Source organism: Larimichthys crocea, chromosome XII, assembly GCF_000972845.2.
Source record: "Larimichthys crocea isolate SSNF chromosome XII, L_crocea_2.0, whole genome shotgun sequence".
Lineage (NCBI taxonomy): Eukaryota > Metazoa > Chordata > Actinopteri > Sciaenidae > Larimichthys > Larimichthys crocea.
This window is the reverse complement of record NC_040022.1, coordinates 11,825,675-11,846,667: the sequence shown is the minus strand read 5'-3', so window position 1 is coordinate 11,846,667 and position 20,993 is coordinate 11,825,675. Positions and strand designations below refer to the sequence as shown.

Below are 20,993 nucleotides of genomic sequence, written 5' to 3'. Positions count from 1 at the left end.
CAGAGACAAAGGACCTTTTGTGGGTTAGTATTTCCTTCAATCAATGTAAACACACTGTGTTCATCCTCGTCTGTTTATCCTTTTAAAATGGTTAGTTATTTTTCATTTTAAACCATAAAACTTTGTGGAGTCAGTGTTAAAAAAAGCTAAATTTGATCATTATCAGACCAAACTTTGCTCCCCTTCATCAGTCTGCTCTGAAATTCATGTTTAATTAATGGATTCATTCACAGTTTATTTAAATTTATATTGAAATTAAGAAACAGATCCATTCATCAGCCACATTTTCTTTTTCAGAATACACAACAAAACCCCATTCAAGATGTTTGATGGCAATTCTGACACTGAAAAAAAATGTCCCTTTCTAATTTTTAGCTGTTAGCAGCTACTGTTTACAACTATCAGTGGATTACTTAGGAAAACCCCAAAACAATTCTCAGGAAAGTCCTGAGCTTTTTTCTATGATTTCTAAGTGGATTTATGAACGTTTCTTTTGAATGGATATCAGAGATAATGATATTCTCAGGAAATGTATGTCATACTGGATCTAGAAATATGTGAATCATGTCTCTGTGTTCACATTTAACTGAAATATGGCTCCAAGAACAGGTCCGACTTTTGATGCAAATGGCATCAATCCGTTTTAAAGTATTTTAATCAGCTCCATGAGCTGAGCTACAATAACTAGTTTTTTGTTGTTTTTACATGGACTTCACGCAGTATCTTGGACTCACGTCTCTCCATAACTACTGCTTTACAACCTATGTACACGACTGGAGGTCAGCATCAGATATGCAGATTATTTAATATGCAAATGACACCACCGTATTCATCCTGATAAATGACAACAACCAAGAGTCCTACAGGAGAGAGCGGAGGCCAGACTTTCTCTCAGTGTGTGCAAAACCAAAGAAGCGATCGTCTACACCACCATTAAGTCCAGAATCACCTCCTCTACGACCATCTGCTGTGCTGCTGTTTGATTGTTTTAATCAAATTCTTTTTTTCTCAGACATCCAGAAAAACGGGACGCTTTAATCAGTCAGGAGGAGAAACCTTATGTGAGCTGCAGATAATGACATATCATTCAACATTTAATAAAGTACAGTTTACACCGTAACACTCTGTGTAACAGTGACTGTATACCGTGTATACTGTGTACATGTTAACTGTAGAGCAGCCACAGCACAAGTCTGTCATTGTACTGAAATGCACCAGTGGAATTTTAATGCATGTAACAATACATTTCCTTAAAAAGTCACAATCTGTAGCTTTTCTTCACACATTTCCCCATTTTATAAACCACAAATGACTCATAATAAGAAGAAAAAAGTGGGTTCAAACAGTAGATGACACTTAAGTAAAAGTACTACAAAAACACTTAGTTTAGTCCGGCGTTCGAAATCCTACTTTAAAGGTCCAGCGTGTCAGATTTAGGGGAACTGTTTACAGAATATGGCAAAAATTAAATATTTCTGGGCCATAAACTATGTGCAAAGTTTGTGACCACATTTAAGGTTCGGAGTGTAGATCAACTTGTAAATCCGGAGGTTTGCCTTCAGGCCCATCTGAACCACTACAATCCGGTACAAAGTCTGCATTACAGCTGACGCCGCACCAATCCGCCTGTCTATCTTTTACCATCAATCGTGAACGAGATCCTGAGATACTTGAACTCCTTTACTTGGGGTGACGAGTCACTCCCAACCCTGTGAAGCCCTGTTCTGCAACTCTCTGTAACTTACAGTTTCCTGATGGACTGCTGCAAACTGTAGCCGCTGTTAGCTAATGTTAGCTCAGTTTGTTAGCCAGGCTGCCCGGACTGTGAGCTCAGAGCACCGGGGGAATGTTAGTGTTTGTACCACAGTTGTTTTGGTCCACCGGGGTGAGGAGGTTTTCAGGGGGGGAATGCAGACGCCAGAATTGCCATCAGAACCAGAGGCGGACATAATCTCAGAGGCAAAGAGGCTGAAGCGAAGAACAATAAAAGAGAAAGTGATTGAGCAAGAAGCCACCAGACATGAGTAGATTTATGACCGACTTTTAGTTGTTGGCGAGAACTTGGTGAAATAAAAGGCTGAGAGACAGACACCCAGCTGGGCTTCTTATTCTTGGACTGGTAAGTAATAATTGCTGGCTGCTATGCCTTGTATTGTTGACCGTAATAAGTAATATAATGATGACAAATACACTTGTACAACTGTCCATACTGCACTCTGAAACTGGAGGCACTAAATCACAAAATAAATAAAATATTCAATAAGCAGATTTTGTGCACTGAACACATATTTTATTAAATATTTTACACCACATGGTTTAAATATAAAATAATATGCGAAATGTAGTGAAGCAGAAGTTATTTTGCACTACTGCATTCAGAGTGAGAATCATCGAAGACGTCACACACACACATTAAACCACACAAACAGACACAGTAACACACTGTGTGGCCCCTTCCCGACCCCCCAACAGCTCCGTCACAGAGTCACACTGTGTGCGTCAAACTGGACAGTAAACACACACACACACAGTCACAGGATGGCTGCTGTCTCGCCTCCACGCTGTAGGACACCTCAGACCTTCATCATCGTCTTCTTCGTCCTGTCAGGTAAGAAATATGCAAACTGCTGACATCACACAACAATGTTGGAGGAAGTATTCAGAACTGTTATCATAGTTAAAGTACTAATACTATACTGTAAAAATACTCTGTTACAAGTAAAACAGAGATCTCATGTAAAAGCAGGGATTTGCTGTTGTAGCTGGCTGAGGTGGAGCTCATTGTGAACTATTTTGTTTCAGACATTAAATGTTTTGACATTGAAAATGACTTCAACCATCATAAAAAGGGCTGATTGTTCATTTTCTGTCAATACATTAATTGATTAATGGACTAATGGTTTCAGCTGTACTCATTTAAACTGTTTAATTTGGAGCAAAACATCAGGTTTTAATTCTTTTTATGTTTTGTGTGTAAACGTGAAAATACATGATACAAAGCAGCTTGTTTGACAAGTCACAGTCCAGTTGTGGTCCAGCTATTTGTGCTGACGGAGTCAAATAAATGATCAAATAAACAAACAAATCATAATCTGTTATCACTGTTATTGTAAACTATTAAATGCGGCTTGCAGAGCGGTTTTATGAAAACAATATCACACTCAGGGTTCTGCTGTTTTACTGAATATAAGCATGCTGTGATTAACTTCGGCACTTGGCCTGCGACATTGTCCCTATGAATCACATGGTGACTTTCAGTACAGGTGTTTCAGATGTGCGTCTGTGCTGCAGGTGGACACTTTTCGTCTGTTTCCTGTTTTAAAGTGGCGGAGGGCGGTGTGGCCTCTCTGTCCTGTCAGTACTCTGTAAAGCGTTTCGGTCTGAGTCGGGTCTGCTGGGGTCGTGGCTGCGGGACCTTCTGGTGCAACAACATCCTGGTGCAGACGGACGAAAATGGTGTCATCTCCAAGGTCGTGAAAACCTAAATATAATGACACACACAGTTCTTCAGATGTGCTTGAATTAATCCAGACTAACGTGCCGTTGTCAGTGCATGCAAATCCCTGTGGTCTAACCCTGACCCTGGTAATGCAGGTCGCAGACCGGTACCGGCTAACGGGAGATGTCCTGGATGGACAAATGGACCTGGACATCCTAAATGTGAGGCGGACGGACAGCGGACCGTACTGCTGCAGGGTGGACATCGACGGTATCTTTAACGACAAGAAGGTGATCATGAACCTGAGAGTGGTCAAAGGTGAGTGACCCTTCACCACCACATGGACAATTACAGGACACGTTCACAGATTTACTTCCAATGGACGGTTAATTTGGGTGGATTTTGTCTCCCGTCACCAGCGTTGAAAGTGTAGAATGACATCAAGTTCCCACTCAAAACTTGTCAAATACAGCAGCTTGGTTCCTCACCCTACGCTATAAACTGTAGGCCTCGGTTTTGGATGTGGACGACAATTAATATGCAATGTCTGAACAGACTTAGGTTTAGGCACAAAAACTACTTGGTTTGGGTCCACTTAGCACGAGCACCCTTCACCTGGTTGAAAGTCCTGTGTTCGTTTGATTTATACTACGTCACCTGATTTAAACGGCACAACAAAACTTTATTAGAGGGGAACCTACAACACCCTGGTTTGTAGCGTAGGGACGTGTTTAACGACCTGGGAGTGGCTGGCTTGAATCTCTTGGTGGACAGCAAACATGGGAGAGGTTTGGTCTTTCTAAAGCCTAAACTACTCGATTGAAATTTGGCACAACACCAATCAAACACTGTTTTTGGCAGGAAATATGGAAACATCCATTTGAATATACTGTCTAGGGCCCTAAAGCCGTTTTAATTTTTAAAGGCCAGTAATCTAAAATATGCATCTGCATATAATTTGCCATCTCTACTCGAGATGGATCTCAGACTAAGAATATAGAGCTGTTATGCTCAATATTTATACGTTTGGTATAAATACTGACATCATCTGGTTTCTTCCCAGCTCCAGTCACCAGTTCTCCGCCTCCAACAACAACCATGACAGCAACAACCGATCGAGTGACGGAGCCATGGACCTCCACAGGTGAGATCCACCTGACATGACTCACTGATACTGACCGCAAACCAAGCAAGTTCATCTTGGTCTTCCTCTCTTTAAGTGATCCTTGATGATAGCTGGTATCATGAACTGGTCTGGTTTACTGGGTTACTCTGACCGTGTTCTCTGTTTTCATTTAGTAAACTGGAAGTTCCTGCTGTCGTCTCAGCTAGACCTTCTGAGGAAGAACTCCACAATGTTGCGCTCGGACACCATCACTGTGAGTAACCACGACACCCACCACCTCCATCATGTTAGAGACTGAATTACATATCTTTTTGATAACCAGTCTCTCTGTTCAACTGTCACATGTTCAAACTAAGTAAGCTTCAGCCAGAAGCTATTAGATTTACATAGAGGCTGGAAACAGTGAAAACAAGTTCAGAGCTAACAAAATCCACCAAGACCTGTTTTTTAGGAGTAACTACACCCTCAAATTTTAATGTGTGACATAGTGGAGGGTGAAGGGACATAGGGGGAGAATGACTGACCAACGTTTAGTGTAGCATGAACAGATCACGGTCTCAATGACGTCCTCAGGGCTAAGAGTGTGGTAGCTTTGTTTGTCACCATCTTGGCAGTCCTGCAATGGGCTTCTTTTAACTTTAAATTCAAACCTTTCTCTTTCTCTGTTAGATGGAGGACTCTCTGCCATCTCTCTCTCTTCAGATCAATGTTCCCATACTCTCTCTCTCGCTCAGTGTGTTGCTGATCTTGGCGGCGGTGTTTCTCTTTCTGGCCTTCAAACGTACGTTCTCTCCTTGATAGATACCAAAGTTTGGTAACATGATATGGAGCCAACATAAAGCAGACTATTTCATATTATTGTCTCTCAAACCAAAGTGAAGTTTGCAAACAATTTAACATTTTTCTAATTCAAGTCTGATTCCTTTCTCCAGGTGGAATATACAGAAGAGCCTTAAAGAGCGGCTGGTGAGTTCAACACGGCTCATTTCTCAAATATGCACTGTGGGATAGTTTAGCAACATAGCAGCAAAATGTAGCTGTCCAACACAATGGACAAATAATGAGACGGATGTTCCTGAACAACCTCCCAAGATGGTGGTATTTTAGAAACACATTTATTATCCTTCTATTTTTCATGACTCTGAAGTGTAACGTAAAGTAGTTGTAATTGACATTAGACTGGATTTTCCGTTTTCCCAGAAGTTCTGCTCTTCATGCAGTTACTAAAATACTAAACTTAGCTGTATTACATAAGAATTTATTATACCTGCTGTTTGACAAGCATCTGATGACTTTTCTCCTCCAGTTTCTCCTCTGAAGAACCTCCTCACATCATCTACGAGATCCGGATGAGAAGACCGGTCCAAGAGAACATCTACACTCTGGACTAGCGAACCTCATTATCCTACAAAACACAGAAATGATACAGATTACACTATCCATAAATCTATATGTGTTTATGTTTTCAGTTCACAGTACAGCACCGGTGCAGTAAAAATCACCATCATGTTAACACATTTTTTCATCCTATATCTAGTTGTCCATGCAAAGGAGGAAAAAACATTAAATCATTTGCTGTTCTGGTCATCTTCACGTTTATAGTTTTGCAAAACAGCCACACAGCTGCAAAGCTAAACATCAGAACTGTAAATAAATTCTAGACCCGACCTGACATGTCAAGACATGACCAAAAGGCGATCAGACCTGACAACAAGGAACTGAATAAATTTTTTGTTTTGTTTTTAAATGACAGAGGACAGAAGCACCCTCCATGTTATATATTATGTTCACTTATAATACTTTTTTTTGTTGACGTATCTAAACAAATGCTTTACAGAACCCATGAAAATAAAACAACAAAACAAAGATAAAAGATGAGTGTACAACCATACGGACATTACAAAAAAACTCACAGTAAACTGAACTTTCTGATCTACTCGAGCCTGAGGGCCCTACATCACCAATCTCTACCCGGGTATAACAAGCGAGGCTCGAGGACCATGCTGAGTTAATAATCTTAAAATCATTCCTTAATTTGACTGGAAACCAATACAGGGAGGAAAGATGGGGTGATATGTGACATATGTAAGTTCAAACAGCTGAAGCCACTGAGACATGTCCGACAAGCAGTCCATGCGCAAAAAGACAAAGGCATGAATAATCTTTTGTAGGTCAGGAAAAGACAAAGCTGATTTCATTTTGGTTTCGAAGTTGAGAATGTGATGTCTAGATCTCTGGCTGAAGCTTTCATGTTGGTTGCTGGATACATTTCTTAACTTTTTAAATCTTTGGGGGTGTTATACTCCCTGTGTCTCGCACTCTGATTTAATTCTACACGCAGCTGTGTGTTGAGATGCTTTCTGAGCAGGATGCTGCTGCTGTTGTGTTTTATCCGTGTTTCCTGTGGTATAACCTGCCTGAACTCTCAAAACAAGCTGAATAAAAACCAATCGAAAGACAGATGTGTGTGTGAAAAAAAATGTTGACAACATAAACCACATTGAACCACATTAGGGGTGTCATGATATACTGTACAGGTATAGACAATAACCGTGATATTTAAAAAATGAAATACTGATAAGATGTTAATAATACACACAATAACGATTATGAAAACAATCCAGCACCTCCTTCCAGTCTATATCTATAGTTCCTACTCTGTGTTATTGTTATTTTTGTACATTTATTGTTACAGACTCTCTCTTCACCTCCACACACTTGCATTCTGACTGCAGTTCATTTGAGAATAGTCTCTTTTCTCAAGAGCACAAGGGAGGGTTTTTTTTTTTACTCAATTATTCTATAGATATTGTGATTATAGTGTAATTGTAAATTCATTCGACCATGATAATCATGTTGTTAAAATCGGATTCTTAACATATACAGGGGTCCAAGTCCAAGGGTGATATTACATTAAAGTACATCTTCTTTTGATAATATACTTGGATTTGGTAAAATATTCTGCACACTGTGTGAACTTTTATACGTTCTTAATATTCAGTTACTTACACTTCGGATTCTTAATCCATTGGACAAAAAAATAGTTTTCTGTGAAGTAAATGTAAATGTGATGAGAGCCTTTAGTTTAAGGACCTGTGTAGGACTGTCCACACATCAAATAAGTTCACACCTATAGAGTGTTTGCAGAGTAGAAACAAGACCTCCGAACTGTGACTCATACTCACTGTTTAACATTCCTTTGTTTAATACAAGCCTGGAGTGTATGTTCACCTCCATGAGAAGAGCAGCCTGTGGGCAGGGCCTTACTACAACATACATCATCTCATGTTAATGTATGTCATAATATTGAACGAGTCAAGACAGGGTTAATGAACGTCACAGAGGCTATATGAAATTACACTATGAGCTGAGGTTTGATGCTGAGTGAATAAAAACATTTTTCAAAATGTCTTCAGTACTGGGATTTCAAAGCACTCAGATTTAATAACACATACATCCCAAACTACTGAATGTGACAGGCCGAAGCTTTTTGCTCATTTCAACTGCCCCCCAAACATCAACCAGCCAGTTTGAACCAAAATAACTTTGAAAGCAGAGGAATTAAACTCTGGAAAAAGTCCCTGTTGCATACTACTGTCTGAAGAAGGTCAAGGAAATTAGACCAATGACACAAAAAAACAAAACAAAAAGAATCCTAACAAAGGATGGATGTGTCATCATCAGAAAACATACACAGTTGTATGCACAGTACATTTATCTGACCAATCTATAACTACAGATTATAATTCTAGATACAATTTTGAATACCAGAACTAGTACATGTGTAACATGTTAAACAGTGTTGGATGAAATATTTAGGTCTGTTACTACCATACTTGTTTCTTCAGTATGTAAGTATTAAAGCAGTATGTTCTCTGTGGCTGCTGTACTAATATATATTAAATTATTCTGACGAAGCTCGTTCTTCGAAGCTCGTTTTGAACTACTTTTTAATAGACTGCTACTAATAAATATTTTCATTCTGTATTCATCAGTGTCCTATCTACGGCCCTATCAACTGCTTTTGCAGTTGTGTGCGATTGCTCAGACCCCAAAGAGTTAATAAAGTATTCAGTACATCAAGTACATCAATACATAAAGTATCAGCACACATCTCATTTTAATGGTTTAAACATATAGAACATGTACATATAGTAATCATCGTCACTGACTCCTAATATTAATGTGAAAGTGTTTGAGCTTGCGCTTGAGGCAAACCTAAAGCCAAAGATGTAAGCGCTATGTGATCTCATTTAACCAGCAAGACGTGTTGTTAATCAAACAGCCGAAGTTAGTGACAGTATGCAGGGTATAAATTCTTTAGCTGATTAAGAGGAGATGTCACTTTTCTTCAGAGTCTTTAGAAGAAAAGTTTTAAGTTGTCCAACTAACCGAGCTGACTTCAGACCTGCCGACATGGTTTCATTCAAGTTCACCCTGCTGGCCCGTGAGTACTCTGATCTGTTCATCTGTCGCGTTCATAAGACATATCTCCATAGAAAGTATATCTCTGTTTTCCAGAATTAAAAGTTAAACTCTGCTGACTTTACTGAACAAACTTCATGATGAATAATCTGAAACAAGTGTGACCACACAACTTAATTAAATCTGAAGATTTGAACATTTTGTCCTCATACAGACAAATAATTTTGATTATTCATTAATGTGTCAATCTTTTTCTTTTGTAAATGTATTGTTTTGTCCAATCAGAACCCAAAGAAAGTCATCACAGAGTAAAAAACAAAAAAAAAAAACAGAAAATCTATGTAAAGGACTAATGGACTAAGGTGAAGGTTTATTTTAAGGCTAAATTAAAAGATTGTGAAGAGAAAATAAACAATGTGAATTGAGGGACAATGCATGTTCTAATTTTAATTTTCATCTGTTTTCAATTAATTATTTTATTGACCTGTGTGATGAGCTATGTGTATTGTTATAGAAATGTTTGTTAGTGTCACATTCATTCATAACAAGTATTATGAAGGTGTGTTAAAACTCAAACTGTCTGTGTGTGTTTCAGTGCTGGCCGTCGGACTCATAGCGTTAGGTAAGAACAAGATACATGTCATGTGTGTATTAACTGACTTTTTGGAGATGTTTTGTCATATTGTGGGACATTGTCCACACATTGTACCACAAAGTAAACCACTGAAGAGCAAATTAACACCTTGTGTAAATTCATTAGTTAAAAAAAAGAAACTGTGTGATACAGATTACAGCAGATCTGTAATACAGAGTCAGAACAAAATATTGTCATGTTGCTCTACAGATACATTGGAACATTATTCAGAAATGTAGCCAGTCATGCAACCATGTTATTTGGGGTGACACTCCCAGTCCTGTCCATTGTATAAAACTGCACTTGATCATAAAAAAACAGCCTCACCAGTTTGTTAATTACCAGTTATTTCAGTGCTTTGAATGTAGTTTATATTCTTTCTGAGTGGCACAGTGGTTAGAACTGTTGCCTCAGCTTTCGGTGAGAGAAGCCTTTGAAAACATCTTTCTAGGCATACAAAAGAGCCAGATCAAATGAATTATAACAGAGTAAAAGTTTGATTAATGCTGCTGTTGTCCTTTTAACAATTAACTTGGTGATGTGATGTTAGGTGCCTCAGACGATTCGTCATCATCAGAATCAGAAGAGGAAGAAGAGGAAGAGGAAGAAGAGGAAGAGGAAGAGGAAGAAGAGGAAGAGGAAGAAGGGGAAGGGGAAGAGGAAGAAGGGGAAGCTGAAGCTGAAGAAGGGAAAGGTGAAGCTGAAGAAGGGGAGGCTGAAGCTGAAGAAGGGAAAGGTGAAGCTGAAGAAGGGGAAGCTGAAGCTGAAGAAGCAGGGTCAGTATTATTATTCTGTGTCTCTCAGTCACAAACTACAAGTGAGCAAAGTGAGCACTGACTGTGAGCTGTCCATACAGTAAGAACAGTTTATGATAAAAGCATCATAATGTCGCTTTATCATGATATAATTTTGCTTATTTTACCTCCTCGCAGAAAGGATGCACCTCAAGCTAACATGACTTCCACAGCCGAACCCAAAGGTGGAGTGAATGCCACGCAGATATAACCAAAAAACCCTAAGGTTGCTTGAAGTCCTGGTCAAACCAGTAAGTGCTTTATTTGCACAGCACAATTCATACAAACAATATGAAACACAAAGTACTCTTATCATAATCTAATCTAATTGATGTGTCTGTGTTGCATTTGTTTTACAGAGCCCAGTAACATCATTCCATCTGGAAGAAAAGTTTGGTCTCTTTCTACCAATCTCTCTTTTCCTATACAGTACATGTCCCATTTCCCTAAACATTTTACAACTGTTTAGTGTTTTCAAAGCTAGGTGCTCCAAGCTAAAATAAAATCAAATGTATGTTTAGCCCCAGATCATGCCCTACAAACCAGTTAGACATTAAGTCAGTAATGAAGTAAACCTTGATAGAATTAAACAGTAGTGAAAGCACAAAACAAAAGACGAAACAATCATTACATATGGAGTCCCACAAGGCTTAATTCTGGGTCCTTTAGCTTTGATTTTTTTTATTTTATTTTATTTTTATTCATTTAGGATTTTTAATGTAAAATTGGTTTACCAGTCCTAAAATGTGGTGAAGCAGCGGAACTACCAGCAGCAAACCAAAGGCAAAGATATGATTAAAGACATGAAATGCTTATCAAATTCTATGTTTCATTGTTATTGTAAGACTGAATACTATTTTACAACCTAATTTACATGCATATATGGAAAACAAGGAAACCCCGATGTTTAACTGACAATAGCACAAAGGGAAGTTATAAAACCTTGAAATTGAGACATTTTATGGGAAAATTATATATACAGAAAATGATTCATATATTACATTATATACAGAACACCATATTGAACTGTGGGGCTAGAACAGTGACACTGAAGAAAGTGTTTCAGTGTCAATATTTCCTTTTTAATAATGGCAAATTTTATTTAAATGTAACTGTTTTTCACCCCACAGTCTTCCTGCTATATTCATTTCTGCCTGACTATAATGAATGTATAAAAAGTAGAACACCTGAAGAATTAAACTATCAGCAAATTCAGTTTTATTCCTCCATCCAATACCCCTTACCCCTGAAGACCCAGGGGTTTCTTCTTTCAATCTGATTAATGAGCTTGAAATTGACATTTTGGCAACAGCCAAGAAGAACACTCATTTGTAAAATTACCAGCAAATGTAAATTTGCTGATTAGTGGATAAATTGCCAAAATTTGTAACCCCATTTATTGGGTCACTGTGTGTAAATTTTAAGCCCTGCTGGTTTCTTTTGTCTCAATAATTAGAAATACGATTCAAGTTTATGAATGAAGAATAAAGAATTGAGGATCCCTCTTACTGGATCTGTGCTGTCTCTTTGTATATTAGAAATATAACTGTCTAGTAAACAAATAAGTTTAGAGTTAAATGATGTAAAGACACGTAATACCACTCATCATATTAGAGGCAGACATTTAAATTACAGTGGTGGTCAAAATGATTAGAACTTGGCATACTTAAGAGGTTTCAGTTGTTTTTGTTGAATTGGTCGTTGAAATATTCCTAAAATGAATGAAATATGTCATCATTATGCTCTGTAAACCATAGAATAGAGCCATCATAAGGAGATTTAGGTAATTTTACTTAAAACAAGCAAGGCATTTAAACTAAACTCACTTTAGACTGCTATGATGCCAACAAATTCACACCTGAACCAAAAGGGGAGATGTAGAATGCCACAATGACTAAAGTCCGGACCTCAACCCCATAGAACAAATTTGGCGTGATTTGGAAAATAAACTGTATAGATCTATTATACATTAAAAGGAAAGCCTTTGGCTTGAGTTGCAGAAGGCATGGGATAACATTAGTGTTGAAGTTCTCAGGAAATATATTGACACAATGCCAGAGAGATGTGCTGCTTTAATTGCTGCAAAAGGTGGACGGTGATCATTGATTGATTTATTGCTTGATTGATTGATATATCTATATACAAAAAACACCAAGTGAGCCAGGATAGGAGTGTTTACATAAAAGGAAATAAAGCCCAAAAGCAAATTTTCCTTGTGGTCCTTTTGGGACGGGATGTGTGCAGATGATGGGTCAAGAAGGCAGATCTGACACAGCAAGAAAGAAACAAAAAAATGTTTTTTTAAATGACAACCTCAGTGATTCATTGGACAATGTCTGCACAACCTATTACTCAGTTATTAAAACCATACCTGTATGCTAGATTTAAAAAATAACAAAGCACTCTTTTTTCTTTATTGTGTCCCATCCATCATGTTTTAAAATAACTTTTAAAATAATTTTTAAACCAGAAGAACTCCCATTTGCATACTGTTTGAAGAAGGTCAGGGAAATTACATGATTCAGGATTTGTTTTCAATGCTAAGTTTTTTTTTTTGTTTGTTTGTTTCAATGTTCAAAACTATTTTCAATTATGAGGCTAAAACATTGATGTTATAAATTTGAAAATATAAGGTCATAAGAAAAATGTAGTTGGAAATGTAGTTCATCAGAATACAAACAAATAGCAAATATATACCTTCTATTTTTCTAAACTTTCAATGCCAATATTTCCTTTTCAGTTTAGGTTTTGTTTTCAATGCCAAATTATATTTTCAATGCAAAAAATGGCAGCAGTTTTTTAATTTAACTGGAACTGAACTGGGATACAGAACACAATATTTAATGATTGGGAACAGTGACACTGTAATTTTTAAAATTTAACCTCAAAAATGTTTCAATGTGAATATTTCATTTTTCAGTTCTGGTTTGATGTATTTTATTTTGTACACATTTTTGTAATCACTCCTGAGTTCAAGATGAAAATGTTCCAATGTTCTATCTGTAGAGCAACCTGACAATATTTTTGAATTTTTCATATCACAGAGTTGGGGTTCACTAAAATGTTCTTTAATAAATAATTTATCTTATTAATATCTTTAGTGTAGAGTTGAAACAAGGTGATACAGAACATAATAAGATCCTGACAGACTTAAAAAAAATTAATTTAAAGACACTTTAAATTGAAAATCTAAAACGAATTTTGGAGGTTATAGTTGGTCTTTTAACTGTCTGGGGTCCTATCTATGGCCATATCAACTGCTTTTGCAATTGTAGGCGATTGCTCAAACCCCTGAGGGTTAACAAGTATTTATTCACTACACACTGTTCTCACATTTATAGTGTTGAGCGCTTGAGGCAAACTCAAAGCCAAAGGCGTAAGTGCTATGTGATCTCATTTAACTAGCAAGGCATGTTGAAACAGCTGAAGTTAGTGACAGTTTGCAGGCTATACATTTCTGAGCCGATTAGGAGGAGACATCGCTTTCTTCAGAATCTTTGGAAGAGAAGGTTTAAGTCGTCCAACTAACCGAGCTGACTTCAGACCTGCCGACATGGTTTCATTCAAGTTCACCCTGCTAGCCCGTGAGTACTCTGATCTGTTCATCATAAGACATATCTCCATTGGAAGTATATCTGTTTTCCAGAATTAAAAGTTCAACCAGGCGGAAAGTTGTATTTGAGTTAAGAACTTCACATTCTGAAACATTTAAGAAATTATTGTGTTCAATGCTGACTTGAACAAACTTCATGCTGAATAATCTGAAACAAGAATTATTTGTAGTAAGTTTGATCCAAGTGTGACCACACACTTGGATCTGAATCTGAAGATTTGAACATTTTGTCCTCATACGGACACATAATTTTGATTATTCATTAATCTGCCACTACTACTACTACTACTATTCTTTTCTTTTGTAAATGTATTGTTACAACAATAACAAAACACAACAAACACAAAACAACTTCTGCTTAAAAAAATGATTTTCATCTATTTTTAAGTATCTATTATAATGAGCTACGGCTATTGTATACGTGTATAGAAATGCTTGTTAGTGTCACATTCATCAAAAGTATTATGAATGTGTGTTAAAACTCAAACTGTCTGTGTGTGTTTCAGTGCTGGCCATCGGATTCATAGCTTTAGGTAAGCTCAAGATAGATTTGTGTGGATGTTCTGTAATATTGTGGGACACTGGGACTTAAGGTCACATTTGTTTACATGTATGAATACCTTGTAGCTCATAACATTTGAGAGGCTGCAAATAATTGTAATAATATTTGCTTGATACAAAAGTAGGGACAACTCTACAAAAACAAGAAGCAACCATGACCTTTAAAAACTTTTAACAACAAAATAAAAAACAACATCACCTCTTTATAATTTACTTATGATGTGTGTGTGCCTCAGTTAAATCTGAAGCTCATGAATCAAAAGAAAGAGAATGTGAAGCTGAAGAAGTTGATGCTGAAGAAGTTGATGCTGAAGAACTTGATGTTGAAGACTTTGATGCTGAAGTATCACGGTCAGTATTGTTATTCTATGCCCCTTATGCAGTCACAAAATCAAAGTGAGCACTGACTGTGAGCTGTCAGTGTCCATATGAACAGTTTATGACCAATGCATCATAATGCTGCTTTATTATGATATAATTTTTCTTCCTTTACCTCCTTGCAGAGAGGCTGCACTGGGAGCCAATACCAAACAAGTTCACAAACCCAAACATCTAGTGGAGCACAGAATACCTGCCTACAGAGCCCGGTGACATCATTCCAGCAGGATGAAAAGTTTGGTCTCTTTGTACCAATCTCTCTCTTTCCTTATATATGTCCCAACATAACAGCTGCTCCAAGCTAAAATAAAATCAAATAAACTGTTTTGCTCCAGATCATGCACCGCAAAACACTCTTTAAACTATTACATGAAGTAAACCTTGATAGATTTTAACAATATAAATACAAAACATAAGAGAGAACAATGATTTCTCATGGAGTCCCACAAGGCTAGAGGGAGAGATTTTTCTAAATGTGAATAGGTGATCTAAGTCATAATAACTGTAACATGGTGTTGATCATGGTGGTAAATTGACAAGATTTGTATGCCATTTTTTTGGGTTATTGGGTGTACATTTCTTTTTGTCAATTCAAATCTATAAATTTCAAGCCTTGCTAATATATTTTGTCTTAATAAGAAGAAATACAATTCAAGTTTATGAATGAAGAATAAAAAATTAAGGACCCCTCTCATTGGATCTGTACTTTGTCTTTGTGTATTATAAATATAACTGTCTACTAAACCAGTAAGTTTAGAGTTAAATGATATAAAGACACATGGTACCACTCATCATAGGCAGATATTGAATTATGTATAATAAAATAATTTTGGTTGTATGCTCTATGCTAGATAAAAAAAACAAAAAACAAAGCATTCTTTTTCCAGTGGGCAAAACATGATAAAGGTACTTTTGTTAGCATCTCTGCTGCCTTTGCGAGATCTCACAAATGTTTTTAGCAGAGATCCTAAGAAAAATAGCATTTTTTTCCTTTTTTTTTCCTTCCATGTCCCCTTAGGAGCTCCGTAGAAAGTACACCTGAACAATGGTAGCAGAATTTGTACAACAATAATAATTGTTATGGAATTTTCTATCCTTAAGTTACATGGGATCACGTGTGGGCCTTGAGGTCCTCGGCAGTAATAGTTGTTTGGCTTTGATTGGGAACAGTAGGTGCCACTGTATCGCAATGTTGTGGTGACCAAGGTTGAAGGAACCTAATGTTGTCTTCCTAAAAATAATAGATAGCTTGCCGTTGACGTGTCGCTATTTCTCCTTGGCCAAGCTTCAATAAATACTACAGCATAAGACATTAGAGGCTCCTGAACGCTTTCTTCCCTCCTGACCTCACCATTGACCATTATTTCAGCAATGTCAATAAATAAATAAATAAATAATAATAAATAAAAAACTGAAGTAGATGTGTTGTGTTTCTCAGTGGAACTTGTTTCAGTTCCAAAAAATGTCTTACAATGCCAATGTTTCCAGGTGTTGCTAAGCGATTATAGATATATATTTTTTTTTTTTTAATTTTCAACAAAAGTTTTAATTATGGGGCTATAACATTGACATTATAATTTTAAAAAATATAAGGTCAAAAGAAAAATGTAGTTAAAAATGTAGTTCATCAGAATACGAACAAATATCAAATATATACTTCTGTTTTTCAGAACTCTCAATGTAAATAATTAAGTTCAGGGTTTGTTTTCAATGTCAAATTATTAGTGCTGTCAAAATTAACGCATTAATTTTGGCGATTAATTTTAAACAATTAACGCGTTAAAAAAAATTAACGCAATTAATGTGGTTTTGTTTACTTCCGGTGGTGGCTGACCCATAACCTTTGGTCACATGCGCGGTCAAACATCTATCCTAACTAAAGGAGAGTCTATGTATATGTCTATGATCTATCCTAACTAAAGGAGAGTCTATGGCGTAAAGATGGATAAGGACAGACTTTTAGGGGAAACATTTCATTTTAAAAAGTTGCCCGACGGCTCATTAGACAAAAACAAGGCAATTTGCACAGTTTGCAAAGCCGAATTTAAATTCCACAGAAGTAACACGACTTTAACATATCACCTCAAAGCAAAACACCCTGCTGAAATTACCTCTACGGGACCTTGCCAGTCTACACTACAGGAGTGTGGCACTCGTCAGTATATTTCCTCATTCCGGCTTTTTTCTATTTGCACTGTGCATATAAGCTAATGATAAGCCAATAAAATGAATGAATTTAAATATACTTTCTCTGTGTTTATTCTACATAAATTTGATCATTTTACATAAATAAATATCCATTATAAGCTTCAGTCTCAGAAAAATGCAGTTAATTTATTGATAAATTTATTGATAAATGAATGGTGATTAATCGCGATTAATTACAGAATTTTTTGCGATTTTAATCGATTGACAGCCCTACAAATTATATTTTCAATGCCAAAAATAGTTATTTCTTTAGTATCACAGAGTAAGTGTGTTGGGTTTCAATATAACTTTTAATTAATTAATTTAGAAAAAGGTGTTAATCTGCTCTTTAATGCTTCACTTTGTGGTACAATATGGGGACCTCGAGTCCCAGTGTCCTACAATATGACAGAATGTCCCCACAAAGTCAGTAAATACACACACAACTGTTTTGTTCATACCTAAAGCTATGAGTCCGCTGGCAGGCACAGCTTTAACACACCTTCATAATAATGTTAATCAATGTGACACTAACAAGCATTTCCAGAACATTACAACTACAGTTAGTTCCAAAAATAGTTGGACAGGGATAGAATTTTCATTTTTGCACGCCTCCACAATTGACTTGAAATTAAATAACTGAGATGTAATTAAAGTGCAGAATTTCAGCTTTAATTTTTTGGGTTAAACAAAAAAATTTAATGAAACATTTAGGAATTGCAGACATTTTTATACATAGTTCCCTTATTTCAGGGCCTCAGAAGTAATTGGACAAATTAACATATTCATAAATAAAATGTATATGTTTTATATTTTATCAATAATCATTTGTTGATAATTGTTGTTTGAAGTTTAGAGTCCACATCACCAAATGCTGGCTGGGTTACCTTTGTGATGCTTTTACAGGGCTTTATTGCAGCTGTCTTCAGTTGCTGTGTGTTCGTGGGTCATTCTACCTTAGGTTTTGTCTTCAGCAAGTGAAATGCAATGATTGACTTGATTGCAGAATATTACAGTTCTTTGTCTTAAGACTTAAGGAGATAGACTCTAAAATGTTTTGGATCATTGTCCGTCTGTAAAGTGAAGCACCGCAGTATATCCTGATACACTTCAAAATTCATCCAGCTGCTATTGTCTGCTGTTACATAATCAATGAACACTTCTGACCCAGTGCTATTGCAAACCATGCATGCCCATGCCACACTCTGCCTCCACCATGTTTTACAGTTGATGTGGGATGCTTCAGATCATGAGCTGGTCCAAGCCTTCTCCATACTTTTTTCTTTCATCATTCTGGTTCAAGTTGATCTTAGTTTCATCTGTTCCAGAAGTAGGCTGGCTTTTTCAAATGGTTTTTGTCTAATCCGGCCTTTTTGTTCTTGAGGATTATTAATGGTTTGCACTTTGTGGTGAACCCTCTGTACTTGCTCTTGTAAAATCTTCTCTTTATGGTAGACTTGGAGAATGATATGTCTACTGGACAGTGTTCTTCACTTGGCTTGATGTTGTTAACGTTTTTTTCTTTACTGTAGTAAGGGTCCTTCTTCTGTGGACATCCAGGCCTTTTAGTGTTGCATACCTCACGAGTGTGTTCCTTTTTTTTCTAAGAATTTACCAAACTTTTGATTTGACCGCTCCTAATGTTCCTGCTATCTCTCTAATGGATTGTCTCTTTTTTTGTAGCCTATGGTTGGTCTGTTTCATTTTCACTGAGAGCTCCTTTGACTGCATGTTGTGGGTTCACAGCAACAGCTTTCAAATGTCACACCTGGAATCAACTCCGGACCTTATACCTGCTTAATTGATGAAGAAATAATAAAAGAATAGCTTACATCTGTCCATGAAAAAGCTTTTGAGTCAACTGTCCAATTACTTTTGGTCTCTTTGAAAATGAGGGAGCTACATATTAAAGAGCTGTAATTCCTAAACCTTTTGTCCAATTTGGATGTGAATACCCCCAAATCAAAGCTGAGGGACTGTACTTTAAGCCCATATTCATTACTTAACTAAAACTTGAATATATTTTGGTAAACAACCAAAATAACAAAACTTGTCTGTCTAAATATATATGGATCTAACTGTAGCTCATTACACAGTTCAATAAAATAAATAATTAAAAATAGATGTGAATACAGATTGGAACATTTTTTCCCCCCGAAATTCACACTGTTTGTGTTATTCTTGTTCCAGATTATATAGTAGGAAGCTTGTTCAGTGAAGTCAGCATTAAAAACACACATTCTGAAGAAAATTATGTCTCCTCTTAATCAACTAAACAATTTATATCCTGCAAACTGTCTCAGTGATCCAGACTGTTTGATTAACAACACACCTTGCTAGTTAAATGAGATCACATGGCAGTTACACACTTTGGCTTTGAGTTTGCCTCAAGCACTAAACATGGTAATATTAACATTCAGTAGTAATGATGTTATGCCTCAATATGTACATTTTAAAATGATGAGATGTGTACTGTCTAAATACTTGTTAACCCTCTGGGGTCGGAACAGTCACCCAGTAATAGGACCCTGGAGGGTTGTGGTGTATTTAATTACTTCATCCAACACTGTTTAACACGGGGATGTTAAAATATATTCTACTTAATCATACACATACACTAGTTATGGTATTCAAATTCTACCTAGAATTTTTAAGGGATGAGAAAACATTTTTTTACATGTCTGAAGACATAAACATGTCATGATATATAAAAGAAGCAATAATTCAGTTATTATGTCTGATTCAACAGACAATACAGGCTTCAGAGTAATCAAGGCTCTACCTGTTGATTCAATCATCTAGGTCGTTTCAACCACAGGAATCAGGAACCCTTTTAATGGAAACTAAGGCTAAGACTCGTCCAGAGGCAAAACTGACCACACTAACTCCTTCCTAAAGGATAAAACAACCTGCTCCAGGTGGCCACAGCCCTAACCCTAACCCCGGAAATATACATAAGGCGTCACGAGACAAGCGGACTGACTGACCCCCCGTTCTGTGCCGTGTGTCTCTGCCGTCGCCAAAAACACTCACCTAAATGTCTTGCACACAATTATGAATAAATTCCTTTTGAAAATAATATGTGTCTTGTTTACTGTTTATAATATCAGTCCATGAATGAATACAGGAGGTAACGGCAAACACATTTTTACAGACAGAAAACAGTTAATCAACACCATGTCCCTATTCCTGATGTTGTGATGCTGAATTTGCAGTTATTATGACTTAGATTGCCAACATTGTTGGTGAGATCACTTTGAACTATATCATATCAGACTGCAACTAATGATTATTTTCATGCTGGATTAATCTACTGATGATTTTCTCCATGAATTAAAGTGAATTTCACATTACACAAGCTTTAGTGTGGAGTTGGAACAAGGTGATACAGAACATAATAAGATCCTGACAGACTTTTAAAAAATAAATAAAGACACTTTAAAAAGAATTCTGGAGGTTATAGTTGGTCTTTTAACCCTCTGGGGTCTTACCTATGGCCTATCAACTGCATTTGCAATTGTGGGCGATTACACACCTGAGGGTTAACAAGTATTAAGTCAGTGTACACTGTTCTCACATTTTGTGTCATCTTTTTACATATTAAGACATAACATCATTATGACTAAAAGTTAATATTACTATAACAGTGTTTAGTGCTTGAGGCAAACTCAAAGCCAAAGGCATATATGTGATCTCATTTAACCAGCAAGACGTGTTGTTAATCAAACAGCTGAAGTTAGCGACAGTTTGCAGGGTATAAATTTCTGAGCCGATTAGGAGGAGACATCGCTTTCTTCAGAATCTTTGGAAGAGAAGGTTTAAGTTGTCCAACTCAC

The 20,993-nt window shown here is 36.7% G+C and overlaps 1 protein-coding gene and 1 long non-coding RNA gene across 3 annotated transcripts; both read left to right on the top strand.

Annotated features, from left to right (window-relative positions):
• Positions 1-2,275: 2,275 nt before the first annotated feature.
• timd4 (T cell immunoglobulin and mucin domain containing 4) lies at positions 2,276-8,192 on the top strand. 2 transcript variants are annotated; one of them, XM_019263672.2, is made up of 8 exons: positions 2,276-2,608; positions 3,325-3,470; positions 3,595-3,757; positions 4,503-4,583; positions 4,739-4,818; positions 5,235-5,346; positions 5,498-5,531; positions 5,872-8,192. In XM_019263672.2, the coding sequence occupies exons 1-8, from the start codon at positions 2,539-2,541 to the stop codon at positions 5,954-5,956; spliced, it is 771 nt and encodes a 256-aa protein (XP_019119217.1). In that variant the 5' UTR covers positions 2,276-2,538; the 3' UTR covers positions 5,957-8,192. The 2 variants fall into 2 exon arrangements, with proteins under 2 accessions (XP_019119217.1, XP_019119216.1); XM_019263671.2 differs by having other exon boundaries at positions 2,278-2,608; positions 3,292-3,470; positions 5,872-8,191.
• Positions 8,193-10,356: 2,164 nt separating this feature from the next.
• LOC104926129 (uncharacterized) lies at positions 10,357-11,907 on the top strand. The gene is made up of 3 exons (XR_003463286.1): positions 10,357-10,400; positions 10,557-10,669; positions 10,778-11,907. It is a non-coding gene; the product is annotated as an uncharacterized LOC104926129 (long non-coding RNA).
• The last annotated feature ends 9,086 nt before the right edge of the window (positions 11,908-20,993 follow it).

Coding starts and splice junctions, on each gene's coding strand:
- timd4 (XM_019263671.2), top strand. CDS start 2,539: ATGGCTGCTGTCTCGCCTCCACGCTGTAGGACACCTCAGACCTTCATC. Junction 4,584..4,738: donor GGAGCCATGGACCTCCACAG/GTGAGATCCACC, acceptor GTTTTCATTTAG/TAAACTGGAAGTTCCTGCTG. Junction 5,532..5,871: donor AGAGCCTTAAAGAGCGGCTG/GTGAGTTCAACA, acceptor TTTCTCCTCCAG/TTTCTCCTCTGAAGAACCTC.